The sequence below is a fragment of the Chaetura pelagica genome, unplaced genomic scaffold (assembly GCF_000747805.2).
Source record: "Chaetura pelagica isolate M959 unplaced genomic scaffold, ChaPel_1.0 scaffold477, whole genome shotgun sequence".
Classification (NCBI taxonomy): Eukaryota; Metazoa; Chordata; class Aves; order Apodiformes; family Apodidae; genus Chaetura; species Chaetura pelagica.
Genome location: NW_009953956.1, coordinates 1,027,871 through 1,041,954, shown reverse-complemented (window position 1 = coordinate 1,041,954; position 14,084 = coordinate 1,027,871). Strand labels below are relative to the sequence as shown.

The 14,084-nt window shown below is 40.5% G+C and overlaps 1 protein-coding gene across 1 annotated transcript in view; it reads right to left on the bottom strand.

Annotated features, from left to right (window-relative positions):
* The window catches only part of DOCK1 (dedicator of cytokinesis 1), a 298,906-nt gene that overhangs the window by 35,111 nt on the left and 249,711 nt on the right, over positions 1-14,084 (bottom strand). The window contains exons 40-46 of the mRNA XM_010001879.1: positions 12,372-12,461; positions 9,394-9,498; positions 6,069-6,210; positions 5,832-5,910; positions 5,252-5,336; positions 3,556-3,642; positions 5-75 (exon numbers count right to left, since the gene is read on the bottom strand). Of these exons, the coding sequence (XP_010000181.1) occupies positions 5-75; positions 3,556-3,642; positions 5,252-5,336; positions 5,832-5,910; positions 6,069-6,210; positions 9,394-9,498; positions 12,372-12,461 (659 nt within the window). The remainder of the gene's footprint in view (positions 1-4; positions 76-3,555; positions 3,643-5,251; positions 5,337-5,831; positions 5,911-6,068; positions 6,211-9,393; positions 9,499-12,371; positions 12,462-14,084) is intronic.

Below are 14,084 nucleotides of genomic sequence, written 5' to 3'. Positions count from 1 at the left end.
CTGAACCATATTATTGATCTTATCATTGGTCAGCTGCATGGTTTCTATTGCATTTTCCAGTGGACTAATTTCAACCTGAAATAAAAATAAAATGAGCTTTTAATCAAAGGGCAGAGGTTTTAACCTGCCACCAAACTATTACCATTAGAAACATTTAGGAATTTCAGAACAAAGGATGTTTTAACCAATAATCAACAAAAAGAGTGGTTTCAGCATTTAGGTGTTTGGTATCTGTGTCCTGTGCTAACTGGCATGATAATATCAGTGGAGAAAGTGAAATGCATTTCAGTGCTGTAGGATGGATTCCATCTTGGCACAACTGCACATTTTGAAAGGCTCTGTCAGGAATCACGTGAGGTTTTGGGGAGGATTATGGAGAACATCAGAGATTACGAGTTGGTGAGTTTTAGCAGTAGGAAGAAGATCCAGCTTAATGTAACAGTAAGGAAGAAAGGATAACTTAATGTGGCTTTTCCCAATGGAATATGTAATCCTAAAGCAGCTCAGAAAGCAAGAAGATATTTCTGCAGTCATTGCTTTGGTGTATTTCCAAGGAAATGGAGTTGAATAAGTCAAAGAGATGACTTTTAAGCTATCTGCTGTTCTTCTCCCCACAAGGTCACATTTCCTTCATCTGAACGTTGATAAGTGAAGGAAGAAATTCTCCCTCTCACACAGCCTGGAGTTCACTGAAGAAGAGAGCCCCTCAGATGTCTTCATGGGCTCTCATACTGTGTAAAACTTGTTTTATTTCAACTGACTGATCTCCAGCTATTACTTATGACCAGATGCTGTGTCTTCCAGAATGACAGTTGCTCATATTGAAAAAACGGAATTAAAATCTTCAAGATATTGTTAAAATCTGTGCATTTAGTGAATGGACTAAAAATAACTGACTTGCAGCAACCCAGAGTATAGACAACCTTCACTGGAAGACTTCAGTAATAGCCTTCTTATATTAAAAAAATGGTGTGGTAGGAATAGAAAAGGAAGGTTAACTGAGGCCTGTGAGGAAAATGCAAGTGTGTCTTTGATTACAGCCTAATTTACATAAATGCCACATAAACAAAGCAGCACTTCTACTTGGCTATCAGTTACTTAGCATGTTTCTGAGATCCACTTATAATCAAATCTCTTTAGTTGCTACTCTTATACCTGCCATCTGATTACATCAAGGATGTTTTAATTAGCATTTTAAAAAGTATGCCTGGTGAATAATTTTGAAGGAAGGTAAGGAGCCTGAGTTTTCTGCTGTGGCTGAAGAGCTGAGAAGGCTCAGATGGACAGACAATGACCATCTGTCAGAGCTGAATTTGCTACCAGTGAAATTTAGGGAAATTAATACCACATTCACCATCAGATTGGCCAAGAGCTGTTGTGAACATCATATGCTAAATATAGGATTCTGTCATTTGTATTAATGGGCTTATAACTATGCAATGATTTGTTGATGAACCATTGCTTTTAAAGCTCTTCAATATCTACAGAAATTAGCACTCATTGAGCTGACAGACATTTTTTGACTTTTCCATATCAGCAATCATGGATTTCTTTCTCATTCTCTTTTCTTTTGCTACTCTTACAATCCTCCCTCTAATCTTTTTAAAAGCAGATATAAGGCTTTAGTTCCCATCCTATCAGCTGTGCTCTGGACCTTACTGCAAGCTATTTATTAAAAAGATCTGTACTTGTAAATGATGGGCCTTGATCCAAGTAATTTGCAAACTCTGGACACTACACAATCTATCCATGGCAAACATAAATGATTGACCCCTGATGCATTTGAAACAGCAAAAAAATTAAACATCAAAACAAAACAGAGACTGGCATTGGTATTTTTTAAAACCAAATACAATTCAAAATCCAGCTTCTAATTCACTGTTTGGCCTCAGCAATTTTTTCTCCTACCACGACTCGTGTCCTGCTAAAACAGATCAGACACAGAATAATGAACATATACAACAAATTCCTTGCAGATAATGAACAGATTGAAAAGGTTTAGATAAAAGTACTCAGAAGGAATTTAGAAATCAGATAGATTTAAGGAAATTCTGCATGTTCTTATGGGTTATGTAAGATAACACACAGCGTGGATGAGATTACTCAGTTCTCCCCGGGCAGTGACTTGATGTGATCTCACCTCTTCCTTTAAAGATATTCTAGTCCCATCAATAAAATATGAAATGTGCAAAGCTACTTTAATTCCTCGTGTTTAGTAAAACATCAATAACAACTGTATCCATAATCCAAATTTAGCAGCCCAGGGATGTCAGCCTCATGACCACGCTTCCAGTATTTGAGCTGACGGGAACTCTGAAGGAAGTCGATACCGATTTTGCAGGAACTATGGCAGAGCTAGGTCAAGAGTTCTCCCTTGCCCTCTTCTATGTGACTAATATAATCCTTACTTACAGAAAGCTTATAGAAAGCTCTCTCCCAGGATTTATGCACTTTCCTGTGACAGGCAGAGTTGGAGGTGCGTGTATACAAACTGCCTGCATAAAGCAGCCTGTCAGGCTGGGCTCATCTCTCGTAAGGAAAAGAGACTTTCATCAGATCTGCCAGCCTTTATAAACAACACTTTCTGCAATCATGAAGATAAATACAATCTTCTCTATCAGGATTATATTGAAAATACAAAATTCATTAAAAATTCAATGTGTTTTATTCAGCTGCCTGTTACTGTCAAACATCACATTCATATTCTGTTACTATAGATACCATAGTAATTTTCTGCAATACTTCTGCTCATCTAAATACAACTGTCCAACATAACCTCAATGGAGCAATGAGAAAGGTTTTAATTAATCATATGCAAATTGTTCTTTTCCTTTAAAAATAAGCCTCACAAGAGAGATTTGAACACTGCAGTAACAATGTTTTTATTACTACTTAAGAATTACAGCTGCGTAAGAATAATTTAATCTTAAAGGCATTTAATGGATATGTCTTATCTAAACAGTCTAAATGGTAGAACAGAGAAATGTGTAATTTGGAGTTACTCTGTGAGGTTGCTGGGGTCTATTTTAGCTAAATATGGAGAAGAAACAAAAACAACCTTTCATCACACATGGTATGTAGAGAGGAGATGCAGATACATACAATGCATTTGATTTACAGTGTATTTTGAATAAATTACAATCAAAACATCCAAATCCCCTTTTCCAAAATTCAGACTATTTTCATTGTGATGCAGCAGAGCTCCACTATGACACCTCAGGTCCCTCTTCAATTTGGGCCCTTGGCTCATGCTGCTGAAAGCCAGATATACTTTCTAGAAGTACTTCCAACACTTGTTCAGACCTTGCCCTAAAGGCCTGGAAGAGCCAGTCTGTGTTCCCTGCTCTTGGGAGGGGAAAAGCCTGATTTGAGTCACCCCCCATCAACAACCACCATCCTCAGCAGGCAAGTTCCCTTGTCTTAGGATGCCAGGCACAGCCACACTGATCACCTGCTCAAAAAACTGGAGCCCTTCCTATGGAAATGTAAAGGCTCCCTGGCTGTAAAACAGCCCTGTTCTTTTCTGCAGTCTCAATGAAGCCAAATTGATCTTACCATGAAAACTGACTTGACTTCAAACCACCTCAGAATCCCAGGTAATTTATAGGCTGTCACATAGATGGTTCTCTCAATCCACATATTCTGCAAATAGAACATAAACATTGTGTTATCCAATGGATAGCTTTTAACTTAAGCAAAGCCTTAAAATATTGCCATCAGGAAAAGGAACTGCAGCATGACAGACATTGTGGAGCCAGGGGGAAATTTCAAACCAAATCTGCTGGGGAGATGATGGAGTGGGATTTAGTGGAGAACAACTGCTCTCTTACTGAGGGAGAACAGAAAGATCCACTGCTTCTACTGGACTGTCATTTCCCCCCATCATTTCTAGAGCTTTCAAGGACCATCCTCCACACAACTACAAGAGCATATTATAGGAAAAGCTTCTTCCCCAGAAGGGCAGAGGAGCCAGGGGACTGGTCCCCAAGGAGGCCGTGCTGTCCCCAAACTCAGAGGTTTCCAGACCTACTGGGCTAAAGCCCTGAGCAGCCAGGTCTGACCCCAGAGCTCGCCCTGCCTAGGGTGGAGCTTGGACCCGAGAGCTCCCAAGGTCCCATCCTGACCTGCAGGTCCTGACCTGGATCTGTGATCCTGTGATTTCACCTGAGCTGTGAAATGAAATGGCTTTGATGTAACATCTCCTCACTGGTTTGAATTTAAGGATACATGATTTAACATCTTCCTTCATAGGCCTGGGGCTGGTTCATAACCAAAGACATCTCTTGATCTATTCTGCTAGAACTGGCATAAGCTGGTAGTTCATCTTATTTATGGTGCAGCTTTTTTAGAACAGAATTGTTTATTTAATCCTCCATAAACAGAAGAGCTTTCAAAGTCATTTAGATATACCAATTTTTTTTTTACCTACACTCAAAACATACTGTAAACTGTAGTCCTTTCTAGTATTATGATTTTAGAAAAAAGGTTTCCTGTTTCCTCAGCTAAACCCACACGTATCAGCAAATTAGCAGTTTTTAATATAACAGCCACAAAGAGAAGCCAAAGACACTAAAAGAGTGCCTGAATGACTGACCAGTCTTAGCTGTAGGAAACCAAACACTCAACATTTATTGGCACTCTGATTCGACTAGAACCTGCTGCTACACAGAAACTCAAGTTCTTTGCTCAAGATATGATGCATTAATTTATTTTTTAATTACTTCTACCACTTTGCTACCAAGCACACCCACTAGAACCCTGGTGAATAAAGCAGTGTTCATAAAAAAAAAATGCAATCAGCTTGAGGTAACTGGTTGTAAACATATTGATGACACAAGCTGTGCTCAAAGGGAGTTTTATTGACCATAAGATGAAACATATGGTTTAGAAAAAAAAACACAACAGTTTAAAAAAAGGTATTGCTGCAAGAAATTTTTTAGAAGATTCCTGACTAGAATCTTCATGGCAGGACAAGTATTGGCAAGAGGCACTTACAGCCTAATTCATTCTTTTATTTTTTTTCTCAAAATAGGTGGTTTTTAACCACATAAATACAGCTTTGTCTAGTTTTGCTATGGGTAGAAACCAGAACACGGTAAATTGGTTTAACTGTATTTCTATGAAATATGATCACATTTAAACCAAGAATTGACTTTACAACAACCAAAACAGATGCTCAGATGGTTCAGATTCTCAAAACGAGCAGGGACTAAACAAGCAAACCCCCAAAGTTCTCCGTTTCCTCTTTTACCGCAAACTCGTTGTCCGGGTTTTTCTCCCCTCTTCGAACAGGGCGGGAATATTCAAACCGCTGGACTTCGTTCACCCTGTAGAAACTGAACAACAGGGGAAAGCACAACCAAAGTTAAAAGCTACCAGTTGAGAAATTGCTGCTAGACTCTAGTGCTAGAAAAAAAAGTCTACGCATAAATATAAAATGTTTATGGGATCACCATTTTCTAGTGGGTTGGATGGAATCTCTGCTAATAGACAGTAGGAAGGAATTCTTTGCTGTGAGGGTGGTGAGACCCTGGCCCAGGTTGCCCAAGGAAGCTGTGGCTGCCCCATCCCTGGAAGTATTCAACGGCAGGATGGATGGGGCTTGGAGCAACCTGGTCTAGTGGGAGGTGTCCCTGCCCATGCAGGGGGGTTGGATCTGGGTGATCTTTAAAGTCCCTTCCAACTCAAACCGTTCTATGATTCTATGACAACTAGGGATACCCACGGAACGTCTTCACAATTACTGCTCTCCTTGTGTATAGATCTGTTATACAACAAGTTCAAGTGTTGCAAAGGAGACTGATAAAACTGCAAAACCAACCCAAACTCACCTCACGATTTGTTCTGACACCGGCCGGTGAAACTTGGATGGTAAATCCAGTTTTGGCTTCACAGTGAAGCACTGAATGTCTGAATTCAGCGGTTAAGAACTGCAAAGCACATCTCAGTCCCGCAGAACAAGCAGCTCCACGGGAAGGCGAAGAAAGGACAGAACAAGAGGATTAATACATTACACCTGGAAAGGCAGAACAGTCTCCTGCAGGAGCTGCTGTACAAGCCAAGGATACACTGGCCTGAGGAGCTTTTGATGTCATCGCCCGGTGGAGACGTCGTCTTCATTTTCTCTGCATTTGGAAACTGAGTCAACAACCTGGCTTCGAAGTCTTCGCGACGTTCATACTCCTTTCCCCGGTAGATGAAGACTTTGTTCTGGAAACAAATGGAGAGGTGAAATCCCAATCCCCATAACCTCAGTAACAAACTGGGATCTCAGCAGCCTTGGCTCCGATGAGACATTTTCATGTTCCTCATACTATGATATCATCAATAGTTTACAAACATTGAATGACAATTCAATAAAGGCCAAATGGATTTTCTTACCTCCAGTGCTGAGACCATGAAGCACCACCTTACTTTTAGGCATACATACAAAACTCACTAAATTCCACAGGATCCAAATACTTGATTTCCAGGGTCTGCACACTAGCTTCCCATTGAAAATGTTTTAAGACAAATTATGTCTTCTACCAAACCCAACACTTCCCTCTGTGATTCCTCTCACCCACCTTCCACAGCTAGTGGTGGGTGTAAATAAACAGGACTAGATTTTTCATACATAAATACTTATTGAAAGGCATTGAGTAGCCAGAATAGCCAAGAAAATGATAAAAGGAAAACAATGGCAATTTTAGGAGAAAGATCCAAAACCACTGTCTTCTTCAGAAAGAATTATACACCCTAGACTTCCTATTAGTCTATTAGATTTTTGCCATTGTCTGCAGGCAGAACAACTTCTAAATTAAGTCAATTGTATTTCTAAGTACTGGTTTCTTCTTAACAACAAAGAAAATTAAGGTATATTTTACACAGCCCATTTAGGTACTGACCAAGCACAATAAATTCTAAAGAAAGATGTAAAAGACCTGCATATTTTTAACTGATCAAACATATTAAAGTAAGTTTTGATAGGAGTGCATCTGAATATGCTTAACTCATCTCCAAATGAACATCTGGTGAAAAGACTGTATGTCATTTACTAGAAGGCTGTTATGATTAGGGGTGAAAAACTGGAAGAGTCTTTATTTGCCCAGTTAGGTTTAGTTCTGCAATCTAGGTCTCTAGTGCACCTTTTGAAATGCACAAGAGATGAAAGGATACTCTGTATTGGGGGGGGGGGGGAAATAATAAAAAAGAGCCTAAGAAGTGTAGATACACCCCCACTTCACATCTATCTACATACCTGTAACTCACAGGAAAAATGGCATTAGCAGAAAAAACTTGTATTGAGCATTTGCTCAGTCATTTAATTGACTACTTTTCAGAGCTTTTCTCACTCATTTATTAAAAAATGACCAATCCACCAGGCTGTTGTAAAGCATGGCAAGTGTTTACCCACACTTAAAAAAAACAGTCAGTTGTGAAGCAAAGAGCAGTTCAGTGTGAAGAGAGCAGATTAACACCATAGTGCACTGCACCCTGTGACTGCACAGTGCAACACAGAGCTTGGAGGAAAGCTGCTGTGATCCCAGGGTAAGCCCTCTCCAGGGAGCAGCTCAGGATCACTGGATGTTCCTGATGCTCCTAGAGGATTTGCACTCTGTTGAGAGGAACCATACATGTGAAAAACTGTCTCAACAGCTCCCAGCCACGATCCCCTCTGTGAGGTTGTCAGGGATTCTATCACACATAGATTGTTTTTAAGATTCCTGATACTGCAAGTCTTGGCTATGGGAGTAACACAAAAGATGAATGCCATCATTTTCTGGAGAAATGGGTTGGTCAATCTTAACAGTGACTCTTTTTTACTGGACATTAAATATTTTTGCCTGTTGAAATTTAAGAAATCATTAATAAACATTTTACAACAGTCTTACTACAGCTTTTTACTTAACATACCACAAACTTTTTTTACTGCTTGACACTTGATAAAAGCTGTTGCATGTACATTACCCACCACATATTTCAAACACCACAACAATTCAGAGGTTCTCCAGATGGCATCTCTCCACATTTTGTCCTGACACCCACAGTAGTTTGCACACCACTGTGCCTTGGCCTCTGCTACCAACATCTGACTTTGCCAGTTTACAGAACAAGCATTGGGGCAGCTCAGGGTCCTGCCCCTCTCCCCATTCTTGTTTGAGGGTCTGCACAGAGATTCTTCTAAAGTTGCTGTCTGCTTATCTGATAATAAGATTTCTATGAGCTTCCATCACTCCCTTCTGAAATCGCCAAATGTTTGTTTCTTTAGTTTTAATGCACCAGAAATACAAATTTTATGCATACTTCTAATATACCACAGAAGACCAGTTGACCCTGAGACAATGAGCTTAACCAGCATTCCCTGGATTTATCCAGTGAGCTAGGCTTCAGCACAGGCTTGGACTTGCTCCTGGTATTTATTATGGCATCATCTGAGAGAGTTATCATGGAATTCCTCAGTTATAACGAGGAACTCATCTTCCAAATGTATATTTCTAGGAGGAAACCTACTACCAACCCCTGGTAGGAGACTAAATCTCTCCTGGACTCAGAGAATTATCTGAGAATAACGGTAATAATTTTATTCTTCTGTCTTTTTAACTGCCTTAATCTCTGGCAACTCCTCCACAGGGGGCTGGAAAGATTCTTCCCAAACAGAAAATCCTCAGCTCTAAAGATCAGTAAGAGCAGCACAGCAGCTACACAGCCAAGGTGCTGTTTCCATGTCACTGACGTGCAAGTGCCAGAGTCCAGAGAATGACAACACAGATGCCATTCAGATGTGTCAAACCCCTTCTTTAGCCACTAGTTCAAGTCCAGAACTATCCTGGTATCAGTGGAAAAAAATTGTAAATGCTATTTGACTTACGCTGCCAGCACCAACCAAATGCCTTGTTTTAAATTGACATGACTCAAGCAAATCAATGATAGAAGATTTGCTTTTAAAGGTATCACACACATCCCTGATGCTCAGTTTCATTTTAGTGACTATGCTGGAAACAATGCTCACAGGAAAACATGGTCCCATACAAAAACCTTCCTGGCCGTGCTCACAGATCTCCATCTGTATCTATATCTGTCAGGCAAAACTGTCACCATTTTGAATGGCTCTGGTTACTCCCCTAATTTCTGGATTGGGTGGGATATCTTCACTTCTAGTAATACTCTCAATAACTATAAAGTATTGGATATTTTTTAACATAAAGCTTCTCTACTAAAATTCAACCATTCCATATTAGAAATCAGAAAAGAAAAATGAATGTTTGTTTAATACACCTAAATAACAACCACCAATGTCAGGTAGACTGTAAACAACACACTCACATACAATAATGGATTTTCTCCACAACTGAGGGAAATTTCCACAGCAAAACACCTTGCTATCACCCATGGGAAGAGATGGACACTTACCCTGATAAAGGTTGGAAATCCTTGCCCATAGTATCCAACAGCAAAATAGTCTGGTTTTGGTCTTATCACTTTCACAATGTTTTCATAGAACTGGGCTTGCTTCCTCTGCAAAATAAATTTTAATCTATTAGAATTTATGTAAAGAATTTTAATGACCTAAACTTCCATGACATTCCTTATACTTAAGATCTAGATCCCTTTGATATGTATCTAACCTAAAGATGTACATTTTTCATTTGTCCTTTTTTCCTTCACCTATCAGCTATACACAAATATTTTGAAATACTAGTCTCTGCAGCTATTATTTTTATGCTCATCTTGGTGAACCTCACTGTTCCATATCCAAAGATCTCAGCTCTGCTGAAGGTCAAGGATCTGCAAGGCAGCCCAAATTCCCTGCTGGTGCTGAAGCGCGGGAGCAATGAAGCCTGTTCCACTAAAGCCAGCTCAGCTCAGTGGTGCTGACTTCTCAACTCCTGGCTATTACATTTAATTACATTTTTCTACTACTTCCTTTCCATATTTTCAGGTATTTATTTGCATATGGAAAGCAGTTGAGAATGACAGAGAAATGTAACTTCTGGCATAAATGCACCCACATCAGGCACCATCGGCTTTCGACTCGGAATCCTGGAATCCTTCTTTATCTCAAATGATGAAACACAAAGTGCAGCTTCAGACAATCTGCTCATTAGCTTATTTCCAGGGTATTATTTTCTGTAAGAGAATGAATTCATTCTGATTCGGGGGAGACTTACTACTCCTCCCCTACAAGAGGTAACAGTAAATGGCAGGAAGACTACAAAGACCCAGATCTGCCGTGTATGTCTCAGTTCACCTGTAGCAAAACTGTTTTGTCATTTGTGAATTGTCTTGGTGTCTAATATTTAATATTGCATGAGAAAAAGAGACAATAGGGAGAACAGAAAGAGACAAAAACCTTTAAAATTTTATTGTGAGGGGAAAAAAGGAAGAGCTAGCATGGTAATGCTATTCAGCAGCAGCAATAAGAAAAGCCAGTGGGGTACGTGAGACCTGACTCACATGGGAGCATGAATTTTGATTTTTGTCTTATTAGGGATGAACACCCAAGGCAAACTGGCACTAATTTTTGTGGCATCTCTCTCAGTTTTTCCTGTCTGATATGGAGCAGGTTTTCCGTATTGGAAGGTTTGTGTTTTCCCTATTAGAAGAGGGAGAACCTCCATTCCCATACGCAGATGCACCACACCTGGTTTACCCCACAGCCTGGAAATTTGTCACTAAATATAAAGAATGACATATTCACTCTGCAAGAGAGATGGGGAACAACACATGACTTGGTATTAATGGCAGCAGCTACAATGTACAAAGTGCAAATTCAGACTTGTGCTCCCTGGGTACAGCACAATAAGCAAAGTGTGGTGGCCTCCATGGCAAAAGCTGTTCATGTTCCCACGTGCAAGCAGAAAGGAGATGAAAAAATTAAAATGATGGACTTAAAAGAGTAGCCACCCACTGGTGAATAGTCATATCTGACACACAAGAATCATCTCTAGCTGAGGAACAATTTCAAAGGTTCATTTTCTACTGAAATGATGAATATTCTCTACTGGAGGCAGCCCCACAGGCAGCAGTGTCAGCAGAAGGCCAAGGGAGGCTCTTCAGGCACACCTTGAGAAACCCTCCATGGAGACATCCCTCACCTCCTGCAGGACAAAGCCACGTGAAACCAAGCTCCAGATTTGTCAGGAAAATCAATACAATCAGTCTATGTCAGTAAAAAAAACAACCCCTGAAATGCCTGAAAAGGAGGATCATCCAAAAGGGATTTAAACTCAGCTCTGAAGAGCTAGAGGAGAGAACCATGGACAAAACAAAGATTATGTAAAGGGGTGAAGAAACCACAAAACTGAGAGGAGTGATATTTACCTTATTATTTTTGAGAGGGATTCTTTGCAAGGGGAGGGAGTGATGGGACGAGGGGAAATGGTTTCAAGCTGGAAGTGGGGAGATTTAGATTTGATATCAGGAAGAAATTCTTCCCTGTGAGGGAGCTGAGACCCTGGCCCAGGTTGCCCAAAGAAGCTGTGGCTGCCCCATCCCTACAAGTGTTCAAGGGAAGGTTGAATGGGGCTCAGAACAACCTGGTCTAGTGGGAGGTGAACCTGCCCATGCCAGGAGGGCTGGAACTATATGATCTTTGAGGTCTCTTCCAACCCAAATAATTTGATGATTCCATGATTCTTCCCTCCCCAGGAAAGGAGATCATGGGGGGATGGAGCTCTTTTGGGGGAGGTGGCTCCAAGCCATCCTCAAATGGGGTGTCACTGTCAGTGGAAGGTACAACAATGTATTAATGCCCAGCTCAGAGTGGGATCAAGCAGGTGAACAACTCAGACACGAAGGATGAGGTGTTCTGGTGAGTGCAAAGGCAAAAGGTATGAAAAAACCTCAAGTTCAATATTTTCAGAATCAAACTAGAATCTTGTCCCAACTTCTGTGGAAATGGTTGAGAAGTTAGGAAGGATGGTGACAGGTGCCATTTATCTCTTTGGAGAAAAGCAAGAGCAAAAAAAATGGTGCAGACATAATGAATGGGTAACGTCAGGGCAAAAATAACTGACTCTAGACATGAATGCTTGGGGATTATTCATATCTAAAAAAGGAAATGTGAATATGGAAAGACACTTGAGAGAGAATGGGCATTTTTTCATGTTCCCATTTATATTTAAATTCCAAATTTCCTTTTATACCCTAAATAATTCAGTTTAACATTAGCGAAATATTTTTCTTTCAGCTAGAAAAAAATAAACTTCATCTTTTTCAGGCACCCCAGTGATAGCCAGTTAATCAACAGTCATCCAACAAAGCTAGAGCAGGCATTTATTTCTGTATTTTACTGTCATAAGAGAGATTTTCAATGTAATTTTTAAAGCTTAGAAATTAAATTCCGAAAAAAAGATTGTTGCAGTGTCTAAGCCATTAAGAAAACCTACCAGCAGTTCACTGAGTTGTTCATAATCAAACATTTCATTTTCATACTGTTCTGCAAGTTCTTTACCCAAGGCAATGGCCTCCTCCCACATCTGTTGGAAAAAACAGCACAAAACAACAACAAAAAACGTGAGCTACATACCTGGGTTAAACAACAATGTGAAGGAAAAGAAGTCTTAATAAACCCCAACAAAATGCATTGTGTCACATGCCTGAAAACATTGTGCACCTGATGTGCCAAAGAGCTGGGGCAGCATTACCCATATCTCTATGCAAATCAAGTAAGATCATCAAAATGCTTCAGAAATGAACTGATTCCTGCAAGCCCAAGGAGAGCCCCAGTAATATTTAAACATGGCTTGTCCACAAAGAAAGCCAGAACCTCAGTCTTTGCATAAATGCTGTTGATTGATTACAGTTCATAATGAAGTCTCCCTCTAATATCTAGAATCTATATTAGACTGGACAGGCAATTTGCAGATATTGCTTTGAACAAATATTCATTAGATTTTCACTGGTTCTTTTTCTTCTCTTGTTCCTCAGCCATGAAATTCAGCAGCCCTCTCAACTGACCCAAAGAAATTTAACAATATCCTTCAACTCCTCAGAAGCCAACAACCTTAATGAAGAGTTGCAAGAGTGTTTATAAATGTGTATTTTTCATTGTTTTCTACTCTAAATATAAAGAGCTACTCGAACTCCAAAAGATACTTACATTAGCACACCAGACTATCTAAGATTAAACATGATGATCTGCCTCTGCTGCTGTAATTTGGCTGGTCCTGCTGACCTTACTTTATTAAAAAAATGAGGTTTAGAATGAGTTGTAAACCTATTTGGTTTGTATTATCCTTCATCTTGAATTCAGCCTGAAGAAGAGAAGGCTCCAGGGAGACCTTAGAGCACCTTCCAGTATCTGAAGGAGCTACAGAAGAGTTGAGGAGGGGCTTTGCTAAGGGCTTGTAGTGAGAGGACAAGGGGTAATGGATTAAAACTGGAAGAGGGGAGACTGAGGTGAGACATGAGGAAGAAATTGTTAAGTGAGACCCTGGCCCAGGTTGCCCAGGGAAGGTGTGGCTGCTCCATCCCTGGCAGTGCTGAAGGGCAGGTTGGATGGGGCTTGGAGCAGCCTGGGCTGGTGGGAGGTGTCCCTGCCCATGCAGGGGGGTTGGAACCAGATGAGCTTTAAGGTCCCTTCCCACCCAAACCATTCTATGGTTCTATGATGCACTGTCCATGCCAGCTAATTCTCCTCTCAGCACCAGGCCACATGTCCCTTGCCCCAGTGAAACACTGGGAGGGCTGGAGCTGCAAAGAGCAGTTGGATGACAGAGGGCTGAGGAAAAGGGCTCAACACACACTGCCCCATTGCTCCCTGAAGAGATCCACCTTGAGGAATAAAGGGTTTGAGACGAAGCACCACAACTTCCAAAGCTAGTGGGAGCTGGATGCTGTGGAGAAAGAAAGGAAGCAGTGGCTCCTGGGGAAACCTTCATGCCCACAACAGATTCCTGCACCCCCAATCCCTTCCACTGTAACACACTGTGTAAATTAGAAATATTTTGCCTCCCAAAAACAAAAGCCCTCCCAAAACACATACATGAAATCCCAAATCAATGTTGGGTGATTTTTTTTTGGTCTTTTGATCTGCAAGTTGAAACCACATCTGAACCACATAGTGTTTCAGGAAAACTTAGGGGAAGACTTGTAGGGAA